A 13,688-nucleotide genomic window follows, 5' to 3' on the forward strand; every position below is an offset into this window, starting at 1 on the left:
CTAAACAAAAGAAGCTTGTTTCTAGGGCTAAATATAGACCAGATTGTATCTGAAACTTAGTAGTAGTTAGAATCACATAAACTCCTGCTTTTGAGTTTTGATTTCCTTCAGCACAGAAACCTGCATTTATTGGTCTCGTTAATAACAGTTCATTGCTCTCATTAGAAATGAGTCCCAGTGTTGTGCTGGGAAGAGGGTTTGGTTGCTAAAGGAGGGGGAGGATGAGCAAGGAATTTGAATCCCTTTGTTTAACTTCCCAAGTGCAGGACTGTCCCCTTCCAAAGCGGGAGCCTGGGAAGGGAAGGTTTGGCACCGTTGTTCCTCACCTAGCAGAGCTGTGGGCAGTCCAGCTGGGTGCCAGCTGGTGAGGTGCCACTGCAAATCAGGGATTGCTTTTTCCAGCACGCTGTTGTGCTGAGTCGGCATTTCCCTGAGCTGGGCGTTCACGCAGCACCTACCCAAAGGCACGGTTTCATTGTGTCGAGAGCTGGAGCAGCACAGTGTGCCCACGGGAGAGGTAAAGCTGCAGCTCTGCTGAAGTCAACGAGAAATCTCCCAGAGCTACAGCGGGCTGGAGTGGCAGCAGAAGGATCACACCCACCCCCGAGTCAGAAGATGAAATTATTATAGCCCGACGAGAGATTTTGTTGTTGTTGTTAAGAGGTTGGGATGTTTTTTGTCCTTTGCTCCTACTGCTTCCTGGCCGTGTTTCTATCCATGCAGCTGGTTCATGCATTGAAGCAGAGGAATAAGTGTCAGTGAAGCTCTGCGCGAAGCTCTGCGCAGCTTTACGGAGGCCGTGCAGTGGTAAAACGGGAAGAATATGGAGCAGGTTGGCAGAGGGACTCTTTCTCCCCTCTTTCCCTTTTAGCAAAGGGACTCCCCACGTCCCCCCTTCTCCACCCTCCATGTAGTCCTTATCTCCTTTCTGAAAGGAAGGACTGTAAGCGTTGCAGGAACACGGTCTTGTTTCCACATCTCACTATTTTCACGACTCTCTGTACCTCTCAAGATAAACTGGTCCCCCAGGGATTACAGGTGTCATATATTCATCATTGCATTTCACAGTTGCTGTTTTGTCCCCGGCTCCTGCTTTTGAGCAGTGTGGCAGAGCGGAGGTGTGTCTCTGGAAAGCCTTGTTGCATTTAAAAGGTAGTTCCAATAAACAAAGCAATTTCAAACCTATGACTCTGGCTCCCAATGATTTATTGATTGTTTTCCCTTGAAGGCATTGCATGATGCTGTATAGCAGTGAGCACAGGCACATGGGTGCTTTCTGAGGAGGTGGTTAACAGGATGTTGTTTCCTGGATTAAAACTTTAGAGCTTGGTACTAAAGGCAGAGGAAAGATATTTGCCATGGGTATTAAATACTTAAATATCAACTACTGATTCAAATACCAATCCCTAACCTACTAGGGTGAACAAAGTGCGACACTGACTAGGATTATTATGTATTGACTGATTATAACTGTATTTGTGGTAAGTATTTTCTACCTTGGATATTGGGGTATCCTGCATCTTTACTGTTTCTTCTCATCTCTTAAGAGATTTACGTGTTTGAGTATTTAGCAGCCTCTGGTGATTTAGGGACACATTAGTGTATTTGCTGTTGTGATGTCTGAAGATGAGTGCCTTTAATTAAATGGTATTTTCCTGTTGTTCCTCTGAGAATAAAGCATCTGCCTGAAAAGAGCGTAAGGATTAAAAAAAATCTTCAATTCTGAGTCCTGTTTCTGTAACATAGATGTTTTCATTATTCAGGCTGAAGCAAGTAAAAGGGAAAGCAGGCTGGCCAGAAAGGATGGGTGTTCATTTCATTATTCATTTATATTAGTAGTGTTGAAAAACATACCCTATTAGATCTCAGGAAATCAATTAAAAGGAAAAATTTAACATGATTTAAAGCAATATGGGGAACTTCTTGCTAATCAGTTAGAAAAATGATTTAAGTAGTTTGAAGTGCTGCTTAAGTATGCCATGTTATACCCCTCAGTCTTTTTTGCTTCAGATGTGGTTTCCCACAGCTTGAGACATTTCTTTCTGGTTGCTGCGTGAAAGCAGGAAATAGCTTTTGTTGGGGGAGTGTGAATTTGGCTTCTGCACAAAATGCTCTCAAAATCGCTGAATAAACAAGCAGAAAAAGCAGGAAAAAATAATTCCTTCTTCCCCTGTCAGTTATGGGAGGAAGATTACTTGTAATACAATAGGCTAAAAACCAAAAATCAACATTATTTTAAAGATGATTATGCCCTTTTAATTCCCCTCCACTGCAGTTCTAATCCTATTCTCTAAATATAACCGTCCTGTGAGGAAAAATTGGCCTTTTTATAGCAAGTGATCAATGTTTAAGGGATTCGTAAGTTTCTTTTTGCAATCTATTCTAGAAGACACATTTCCAAAATGATCTGTGTGGTTTGGATAACACACAAGGTATTATTTTCCATTGCTAAAGCCCCACATAATGATCTGAAAAGGGAAGCCATCGCATTTTATTTCTGTTACCTCACCTATGTAAAAAAAGAAAATCCAGGTTCTTGTATCTCAGCTCAGACACTAAGTTGTCCAAAGACTTGATGTTGGAGGTCGAATGTTATTGGAAGAGCGGTGAATTCGCTCAGTAGCATTATATCAGCAGCAGTGTGTAACTGAGCCATATTTACCCATTCACACCAAATTTACACTAGTGTAAATCATTAACACTTTAGCTGAAGTGTCTGTGATGCGCTGGGGCAGCAGAGGACATTACACCCTTGGGCTCGTGGTGTGGAAGAGGCAGAAAGCTGCACAAAGCAGGGGAACGACTCTGGCTGCTTCTGGGCATGATGCAGAATGATCCTCCTCCCTTGTGTCCTGAAATTAAAGGTTGTGCCTGTCATGACACATCACTTGTGGGCTGGGAAGTATCACCTTCGATGTAATAGTGATTATTTTTCTGGGGAGCCATGTTTTCCATGGGTCTTGTAGGAATATTTATGCCGAAATAATATTAAAATCCTTCTCTGGAGAGGAGTGCCTGCCCTGCTTTCCGCACCCATCAGTGTCAATATGAGTTCTTGTGTAATTGTGTTGCACTAAAGTAGGTCTTTGTTGTTTCAGTGGAATGGGATTTATTTGATAAAAGCTTTATACTTAAGTGAGAACTGCAAAGGATTCTTCTCTGCTGTGTTGTAGCTCAGGCCATAAAGTGAACACGTGACATTTATCCTTCTCTTATGTTGAGCAGAATACCTCTGCTGAGGAAGAAACTGCAGATGATTTGTAGAATATTACTTTAGCTGCAGAAACCCATGAATGCAAAACATAATTCCTATTTAAACCTTCCAACTTTGATTGGATATGTTCTTTCACAAAAACCTTTTTAAAAAAATTGCTGTCTGGTTTTCTGTCCTACAATATTGTTTTTATTAGGGTTTCAATGCATTGGAAAGATAGCAGGGTAAAGAATGAAGATACCTAGGAAATTAACTTCATCCCAGTTCAGGGATTTCTTTTATAAAATTATTTTAAATTGCTGTGATTAAAGAAGCTGGAATTGTACTTATTTTTCATTGAGCTATATCCAGTTTTAAAGTAAAAATAAAGAGAGAAGATCTATAGGCTAGCAATGATGAGTGTTATAAGGTAAGACTAAAATTACTTGCCAGCATTATTGTTTAAGCTGAAATAATCCTGTGATGAAATTATGGCTTTGTTTTGATGATCAGACTTTGCAAGTCAGAAACCTGTAAAATAGTGGCACCAATGTTGCAATGCAGGTGAGTAGCACAAGGCCTAATTGCCTTTTCTGGTACACATATGGTACATATTCTGTATATACGCCATACATATCGGATAGCAGGCAAAAGTATTCCCCCGTAAGGTGATGTACTTGCTTAGTACAGACTCGGCACTGGAACGCTGTGAATTCCCACTGACTTCTCGTGTAGTCTGAGGCATTTTGCATTTCATTGGAGCAGACCCTCAGAGTCCAATACACTCCAGTTTTCGTATGGCTACCTTGGGGGTACCAAACATTATTTTCCTTTATTTGCAAGGCTTGATTCTCATCTTGTGTGTGCAAATCAGTAGTAATGTTCTGGTGGGACAATGATATCATGTCAGTAGGAGCAGGATGTGAGCTGAAGACAAGGCTGGTGATTTGACTTTCCCTCTTGGCATCCTCTTCTTGTGACCCATTTTGCGGTTTGTCTCCTCACAGTATAGCTTTGTTGTGAATTTATTTAATCATAGGATAGATGACGTTGTCACTAAATACCGTTACAACAGTGCGAGAAGTCCATTAATAGTTAATGGTCAGAAATGTGTCCCTAAAGGAACTGTCTTGTAAATGGAGTCTGGTGACATGTAAGTGACATGTTTGTACCTCCCCCAGCTCCTGACTCAATGATACAAGCGTCAGATCCAGCACTGAGAACATTCCCCATGGGGGGAGAGGCAGCAAGGCAGATGGCTTTCAGTGGTCCATGAAAAGTCACCCACCCTTCAGCTTTGGCAGGCTAGGCTAAGGTTACTGGTTTTGCTCTTCTCGGGGCAAAACATTTTCAGAGCTATCTGTACTGTTGAATTCTTTTGAGAAGTTCTATCATTTCAATGGTGTATTTTATTAGAGAGAAGCGAAATATCATTTGTGAGGTTTATGCCTATCACGGTTTGTATTTGTGTTGTTTTTAATACCATGCATTTAGCAGATCCTTGGGTGCTAGGTTTGATAGGTAGCCTAATTCAGACACCAAATATTTAATACCTAAAATAACCAGATGAATCAACCACTGCATCCATGTTTTCTATATGTTGCTGTACAAATTTAATATTAAAATTTAAAATATGTGGGGACGCTTCATATTCAAAACATGTACGTGAACAAAGACACAGCTAACAATCATCATATTAAACGAAGCTAGTTATTGTGGAATGTCATGGTAGCTGGAAATCACTGAATAGGCAAATACTGTACAAAAATGATAGCATACAAAGTTGACACATCTTTGATATTATCCTAACCTAGTGCTGGGATGAAAAAAAATGACTTTTTGTTGTAGCTATAGAATATTCTTGGTCCTTGTGTTGTAGCTGTAGAATATTCCTTGGCCCTTGGGTCAGCTAATGGCTGCTGGCCTAAATTGGTAACTTGATCTCAAGGAAAGGAATTACCATTTGGGCTCCCTTGGTGATTTTGAATTATGATCCAGAGCTGTATTTGTAAGAGTCTGAAGAAAAAACAAGAGGAAAGATTGTATGTATCTCTGCGGTGTAACTGCAACATGAGTGATACCACAAGATGAATTATAAGAGATTGTCAGTTACTGAATTTCATATAAACAGAAGGAAAAAACCCTCAAATGTAATGTGTGCCAAGCAGTCTTTTTTCCCACTCTGGACTCTGCATACATCCACAGCAAGAAGCTGTTCTTGGCATTAAGAGATCCCAGCCTGAGTGGATAAGGCAGACTAGGAGGTAGATGCTGAAATGAACTGACCAAGACCACGTATGTGCAGCAGCTCAGTGGCAATGTTGAGAGTAGGATTGATCTTCGCCTGGAGAGATGTATTGCTGAAACGTTCTGCCTCGCTGACCTTTTTGTTGTTGTTTATTTGGTTTTGGTTTTTTTAAGAATTATATGGAAAAATCAGTTTAACCATTGAAAATGGCACCAGGAAATCTGAAAAGGTTTTAAAAGACTGTTTACAGTGAAAGAGCTGTGACTGAAATTAATGTGCATCTCTGAGTGCCTTGCCTCTTTAGAAACTCTAAAGCTTAAAGTTACTGAGTGTCGTTTCAAATCTGTCAGCCTGTGTGTCTCTTGCCAGTGCAGTGTATGTGCCTGCTTAAGTAATGTGCAGAACAGATTGACCTCAGAAGTATACAGCCAGTCCTGCATTCTTGGTTCTGATCTCATCAGTAAACCAGACCTGAATTATTCATGCAGGTTTTATGTGGATCATCTCTGAAAATGATCGATGGAGGTGAGACTACAGAACTTATTTCTCCTTTTTATTTCCAGCTCATCTCTCAGTGGGATTTACAAGAATGAAAACCAAAATTCATCTTCAGTACTAAATTGAACACTGTAAGAAGTTGCCTTTTTTTTTTTTTTCTGATTTAGATTCTTCTCACAGTGTGTGATAGATCGTTCAGTAAATACTCATGTCAAATTTATACCTTAACTTTATGATATAACAGCTACAGATGCTTTGGAGGGCCAGGTCTGATGGAATCTGTGTGTTGCCTTTAGGTGTTGCCACAGGTAGTGCTTATGTATCAGCACTGCAGGGTTTGCTTATTTGTGTCCTTCCATTGCACGGCTTCGGACTCCCTGTTTGTCTCAGAGCCCTGCTATGCTAGTACCTTTGGTGCACAGCAATCTCAGTACGGGAAACGAGCGCTGCATGATGTCCTTCTGGTAACAGATGCATGTGCCTTGTGCGCTCTTATTTGTCATTTCATTCTTAAGGCCCAGGGAAACAGATCTGCAGATAAGTCTAGTGTGGTTTTATGTGGCCTAGAGGTGATGGATGTACTTGGGCAGCCATATTCCCCTTGAACTGCAGCTCCAGCCAGTTGTAAAGAACATGTGGATCGAAAGATGAGATGGAAAAAAAAGACAAAATAGCCATTTCTGTCTCCTCCCCTTCAGGGAGTACAGCTGTATCTCAGGAAAACACTTTAGAAGTTATTGCCAGTTAAAACTGATCAGGTAGGAATTGCTCATCTTCTGAGACAGTCCTCAGTTTCTCTGTATGTTTCCAAATGTCCCACACACCACAATTAGGGGGCAATCTGTAAACAACAGCTCTCCGGTAAAGCTTTGGAGTCCTTGCTTTTGTTTCATTACCCTCCAAGCACTCGAGTGGTAATGGAGCACAGTTTGTTTTTGTTGTTGTTGTGTACATGTTGTAAGATTACCTGACTTTTTTCCTCCTGATATGTCATATTTCCAAATACGCCATGAGAAGGAAATTGTTGCCTCTGATCTGATGTCAATAAAACAAAGGTACATAGAAACAAAACAATTAGTAGATAGAGGTTTTTGAGTACCAGCAAGAAGGATGAGGTTATGGAGTGCTAGCTGGGCATGAGAGACCTTGATTAATGTGGGGTATGTTCCACTAATAAGGCAAATTTAATATACTTTTTTCCTACGTGCAAAGTTTGGAAGAAAATAGACAAATTTAAATACAGGTGGATGGAGGCTGTTCACTTTGGCTCTGATGGAGCAGATCCCCCTGCACTGGTCTTGATGTTGTTACTTGTGATTCCACAACCCCGGCTGGTGGGAGAGCAGCTCCTTTGGCTCCATCCCCCTCTCCCCACTCCCAGCACAGGCAGTGCTTCTTGATAATGCAACCCTAGCTCCTGGCTTCAAAACTTCAAAATATCAGACACGTATGCTTCTCCAGACTGTCCACATTGCAAACCTATAGATCAGTGCTCCATAAAGTAGTTAGACATGGTTTTTTTTTCCTGAAGCAAGCTAGACAATAAATAAAAATTTTATATAGATTTGACTTTAAGTGAAGTAACTTTACAAAAGCCCATGATGCTCCCTCGGCACATACTGGTTCCAGATTTGCTCCCTTGTGCCCCTCCATAGGAGGTGATGCTGCTGACCTCAGTCCTCGTGTCAAAGCCCTGCTTTTAAGTTTCTTTTATACATCAGACATCCCATTCATTCCTGTGAAATAAAACCAGAGTGCACACTCGCATTGGCTGTACTGCTGTAGTGTAAGTATTAGAAGAACTTGAGACAGATGGCAGGGTTCCTGGTACAGCTGAAGGCCACAGCTCTGTTGCAAACTACTTTTTAATGAATCAAGTTTCCAAGTGACAACTGGGATGACCTCACTTCAGTGGCTGTCATGCCTGAAGAGGGCAAAGAGCGAGGAGAAGCAGTGGAACGAAGAAATCTCGTTCTTGCTTACTGAGTGCTTTCCAGCTACAGGGACAAAAAGGCAATTTTTCATTCTCGAATCAGGGAGGACTTATAATGTTAAGCATCCGTGGCTTGCAAAATAAGGTAATGTAACTTATAAGGCTGGATTTCCGCAAGGCCAAAGGTGAAGAAGGGAAGTCGACCCTAGTGAGTCCCTTCAGTATTTCCTCCGGAGATTGATGTAACAGGCTGGGCAAGACCTCAAAGTGTCCAGATGAAAGTGGGAGTGCTCCTGCTTCACAAGTTGATGCAGTGTTGCCAGATTTGTATTGGTCTAGTATGATTTTTGCATTTCTCGGTTCTCCCCTGCTTCTCAATCCCATCTGTATGTTTACTGTTTACTGGCTATCTTTTGAGAAGGGAGATGAAAGAGATGGACTGAAAGAATGTTTCTAGTCATTTTGTACTGTTACTGTCACCTAATCATTTTGTAGCTTCTACAATCTATACCTTTTTTGCCTGTTTTGTACAAAAAACAAAGGATACAGATGGAAAAATATGACATATGTTATAAAGGCAAGCTCCCACTAATTTCCCAAGCTGGCTAACTGGATACATGAATGTATGTTCCTTCCTGTAGCTTTTACTTCATTGCTGCCCCACTCTGCACTTGCAGACCCCATCTCTACAACGTTATGAGCGTGGGCCAGCAAATGAGCTCTCCATCTCTAAAACCCATGTGTCCCATCTCATCCTGCTTCATCCTTGGCTGGAGCTTCAGAATAATATTCTAGATGATACAGGGGCTCTTCCTCTCATGAGAGCTTGCCCACAGCTGGATCCGTGGTGGCTGCTCCCTGTACAGCTTTGAATTGGTGCCAATTCTCATGGCATATCACAATTTGGCAATCTGTTTTACACCACGAACTTTACAGCAGCATTTTTTTTTTTGTTCTGTGTATTCCCTGTATTTCTCAGAGAAAGGACATTATGAATAGAACTGGCTGAAATATGTAATTTCCTTTTCACAGGAAATCCTGTTGCTCTGGGAAAATCTTTTCTTACAGTTTGAACGTAGGACTGTAGTCTTAAAAGAAGTATCCTATGCAAGAGAGACCATCCATATTTTCACTAAGGAAAACTGAACACAGGATCTAATTTTTCCAGGTTATAAGTAGCGTAGACCTTGGAGCGTAGTCCTGGTATGTGCTTCCAGGCTTTATGTTCTCTCCCAGATCCCAGGCTATGACAAAGAACATTTTCTGGTATTGAGCTTCCCTTCGTATTTCATTGTTAAGTACCGTGTTTTGCCAGCACGATTGCTTCTCATAACAAACTCAGCAGCATTTGGGTTACAGTTAAGATGGTTCTTATTGATTATACTGCTGCTTATGGAGGCGTGCAGCTGAAAATTAGTATTGCATCAGAATCTTTGGGGAATTATTAAATATTAGCAAAACAAAGCCTTGTGCTGGAGCTCAGGCACCACAAATGTCTGTCCACAGACTCGGGAGGTTCTCCAGAGTGCGAGGAGCTCATACAGTGAACAGAAAAGAACAGATGTTTCTCTTTACTTCAAATGCTTATGCCCACCTAATCCAAGGAAGAGACCAAGTAAACAAAGGTAGCTCATTTAAAAAGGATAGATAAACATGTGCAGAGTCTTTCCATCATTTAAATAAAGGACACAGAACAGTTCCAACAAGCCAGTTTAACAAAGCAGTTACAAAGATGAGTAGGACATGAAAATAGAGGTTTTTTTCAGTTTCACTTATATTGCTATATCTATATATTTATCGTATATGTTACATGTGTATACAGACAGTTTGGGAAAAACGGGTCTAAACATTATTGTTTCAGTATTACAGAGTAACACTTTGAGTTCAAAATGGAGTAAGACATTGATTAAGTAGAGCACAATGAAGAATTATGTGAAAGCGTGAGAGTTATGAATTACCTTTCATTTTGTTGGTTTAGGTGATAACTTTCTAGGTTTGTTTTTATGACACAAGAAACATTTCTCTACTGGGAAAATATCAGACAACTCTGTTTCTTTTTGATTCTTCATCTTAAAAGTTTCCTGAACCAGCTCTGTGGAAGGAGGAGAAGGTGTTATTTTGTTGAATACCTGTTGTGTAGCTTTATTTACAGAAGCTCTTTGTTTGCAGCTGCTCTTAAGCTTAAAATATTTTGAACTTAAAACGTTGTGCATCATTGAAGGGATATAATTTAAAAGGCTGCAGCCTACCTCTTCCAATTCGACTGTTCTGTGTCCTGATGAATGAGTATGGTTTAAGCAATAACACAAAGAAGGTATTTTGAGGAGCTGCAGCAATAGATACAATTGAAAGCCAGGCACTCTATTTTTGAGCAGTTCCCCGGGCAGTGACATAAGTTTGGGGAGAAAAAAAAATAATCTCCAAGTGAGGCAAACATCCAAAGCTATTAGCTAGTAGAAATCTTTTTGCTTTGCAGAGTAGAGGTGATGAGACAGGGGTCGGTGCTGGGCCGTGGTGCGTGCCCTGACGGCGTGCGAGGAGGTGGGAGCTCTCACTGGGATTCTGCGGAGGCAGCTGGGAAGAATCGGGTCCGCTGTGCTCCTCAAGCTGTCAGGGGTGACACCAGGGCCTTTTCTTCCCCAGCTTGCCGAAGGCTTCATGCTGTGATAGATTTAGGCAAATGTAATCGAATGCAAATCCTGTACTTGTACTTCTGACATCGAGCTGCTTAAAATAATCATGAGCTTTGAGAAACCAAACAGAATCTGGCAGCTCAGAGTTATCTTTTAACTTGAACAAAATGAGAAGAGTCCTCGATTCAGTACGGCTCCTAGAGTGCTTCTGGGGGATGAAATGGCTTTCCATTTCATGGCAAATTTTGTCCCCGTTGCACTGGTGTGTGGGGTGTGGCAGCCATGAGGAGCTGTGGAGACTACAGCCACACACAGAATCGCTGGAAATAGACAAATCAGTCCTGTCCTTTAGGAAATTGTCATATTCAATTCACTTTCTTACAGACCAGCAGTAAAAATCTGCATCTGACCAACAGAAATGCTTGTTGAATGTATATTGAACATATGTTCACTGCATATTGAATATGACACCATTGTTACTGCGTTCCTTGCTCCCAAAAAAAGGCTTCAAGAAGAAATGTTTAAAAGCTAAAATTTGGTCTCAGTTTGGTTTAAGAACAAATAAGATCCATAGTTTTCAGATCTAGAAGGACAGTTTCCTAAGGCTGTACTGCTGTTAAGAGCAAATTGTGTGTCTTCGTGTGGTTTAGATCTTCACTTAATGTTTAGGTTACCCATCATTTTGTACAGCTGCAGCCTTTGAAGCTTGTGTTTCATTTGATTGGCTCCATTTTGGGTGCTGCTGTTTTCTTGCTGGGTTTTTCTGTCTGTGCGAGCACATGGTGCTAGAAGAGGATTATTGATAATACCAGGACTCCGTGTGTTTTACAGGTTGTCTTACCTTGTGTAACAAAGCCATGCACTTACTGTTTGAAAAGGGCTATGGTAAAATTCTGCTAAAAATAGAATGTAGTATTTCTGTGGGAGCACGATGCACAGCAGGGGCGTCAGTGTTGTTGTCTGTGTGGTTGAGCCACCTTCACACTGGAAAGCAGGCTTTGCAGGATGGATTTATTTCCAAGCGTGTGTTCACTTTTGTAACACAAAGAGGTCTTAAGTGACATAAATACTTATATAGGGAGCAGACCATAGGCATGATATTCTGCTCTGGAAACCATACTGCAATGTAAAATATCCTTTGGGAGATGCAGAGGTAGCCTGATAGCTGAGGTCTATGCCATCAGCTCAGAAAGCCCTGCATTTCCAAGTATGACCTAGAAACATGAATCTTCACTCTGCTCACTGGTCTCTCATTTGATTTTTCACCAGGAGCTCTGACTCTGAAGAAGCATTTGAGACCCCGGAGTCCACTACACCGGTAAAGGCACCACCTTCACCTCCACAGCCACCCCCTGAAGCAGCAGCGGCAGCAGCAGTTGTAGCAGACATAGCAGAACAAGAAATAAAACCCCAGCTGCCCTTGGAAGACACAGGTAACGAGCATGTAATGAGCAGGACAGGTTACTGAGGAAGATGAAGCTGCAGGGAAGTGTTTGGGTAAGCGCAGGCAAGGAATTGATGCTAATAAAATGTCTTCTGGAAGATTAGTTAGTGTATGTTGGGCATTATCCATGCTGGGAGGAAAAACCCTGTCGCCTCCTGGCATAAAATATTGGAGAATCTGTCCATAACGTTTGACAAACGTTAACGAAAAGAGGAGCTTTCTAGAAAAACCTTTCTTCCTTTTGAATCAAACTTCATTCTGTAGGATCTTTACAGTGTCAGATGAGTAGAAAAAGGAGGTATGAGATACAGATGCAGGTACCTGGGTGAGCACTGTTAACTGTGACAATTAACAAAATGTTATTTTCAAATGTATTGTCACCTGAAACAGAAGGTGAATAAAAAGTCTATTAGAACAATAGAAATATATTAGCTTTATAGGAGGAACATGGGAGTATGTGTGAATGTATGTATAATATACATATATAAAAATTGGTACACACTGGGAAAATAACCTTTAAAAAGGAAATATCGTGTTTAAAAAAAAAAAGAAATTCTTTATGCCCAAAAAGTGTTCTTTGTTCTCCAGATTGAGTAATGGAATATGAGGGAGTAGAAAGCACTCTATTAGCCCAAAATAGCTTTGTTTGGGCTGTCAAATGACAGCTCAACAGTTTAAGATTGAATTCCCCATTATGCTGTCTTTTTCCCATCCAAAAGTCAAGTCGTCTTGATCACCTGGCTAAATTGTATAAAGGTAATTTTACTCTCAGCAGACTAAAGCTCACTTGTATTTTTATTTGGAAAGAGGTATAGCATTGCTAGGCAGTGTTTTAAAGCTTCTGTTTCCACTCTAGAAGTGTCTGTGTTTAGCAGTGGGCAAAGCAATGTCCAGGGCTGGTGTGTGTATTATAAAGGCTGTCCAGCTTTAATTTAAACCTTCAGGAAAGTGACAATTATTGCAAATGTCTTGAGCCACCTAAAGCATTTCTGGGAGTTATGCACTAAGGAGTGCTCTTTAAGATCATGATTTATGAAACAAGTTTATAAGAAGCTAGAAAGATGTTAAACAAACTGATTCCATAAAATAAAAATGAAATTCTAAGACATCCTAGCACTTTTTCCTTTCTGCTGTTAAAGTTCCCCCTTCATTGTAACAACCAACATTACTCATTCTCCATCTTCTTTCCTTTTTCTAATCTTTTGCAATCTAACGATTACAAAATAAGTGCTGAGAGAACAAAAGAACGCATATGCTAAACAGGTTTGGAGTGTGTTTTTAATTACTGCAGTAGATTATCTTCGAACCCTTGATTACACATGTGCTTCCCTGGCACATGTGATTCTTTTCTCCTTACAGCCCAGATCTCCCCCTCCTTTCTTTCAGATATTTCTGAAGAAAGGTAGGAAACTGAACATGTCTATTCACAGCCAGTGTGAACTATATTGAAGGCCACTGGATGGCAGAGAGGAAAACGTTTCATTTGCAAGTAAGATTTGTCCATGGGAGGCAAGTTACCACAAACTAACAGAGCTATGTTCAGCATTCCAAAATTATGCAAAATGAAGTTATACAACGGGGTAATTTATGTGAGGGAAAGAAGATGTGTAATGCAGAAAAAATCCAAATGTAGGAGGGCAACACAAAGCATTCATTTGTGTTGGAAATCTTTAGAAGAAATTAATAATACTAAGACCATAGCTTAGGTGTTTGCTTGCTTCTTCAGAAATGCGAACAGT

General features: G+C 40.7%; 1 protein-coding gene across 13 annotated transcripts in view; it reads left to right on the forward strand.

Moving 5' to 3' along the window:
* Window positions 1-13,688, forward strand: part of TACC2 (transforming acidic coiled-coil containing protein 2) — a 148,641-nt gene that overhangs the window by 90,504 nt on the left and 44,449 nt on the right. For all 13 annotated transcript variants that reach the window (XM_069797149.1, XM_069797143.1, XM_069797137.1 and 10 more), the window contains one exon: window positions 11,775-11,938. In XM_069797149.1, the coding sequence (XP_069653250.1) occupies window positions 11,775-11,938 (164 nt within the window). The remainder of the gene's footprint in view (window positions 1-11,774; window positions 11,939-13,688) is intronic.

The sequence above is a fragment of the Haliaeetus albicilla genome, chromosome 11 (assembly GCF_947461875.1).
Source record: "Haliaeetus albicilla chromosome 11, bHalAlb1.1, whole genome shotgun sequence".
NCBI lineage: Eukaryota > Metazoa > Chordata > Aves > Accipitriformes > Accipitridae > Haliaeetus > Haliaeetus albicilla.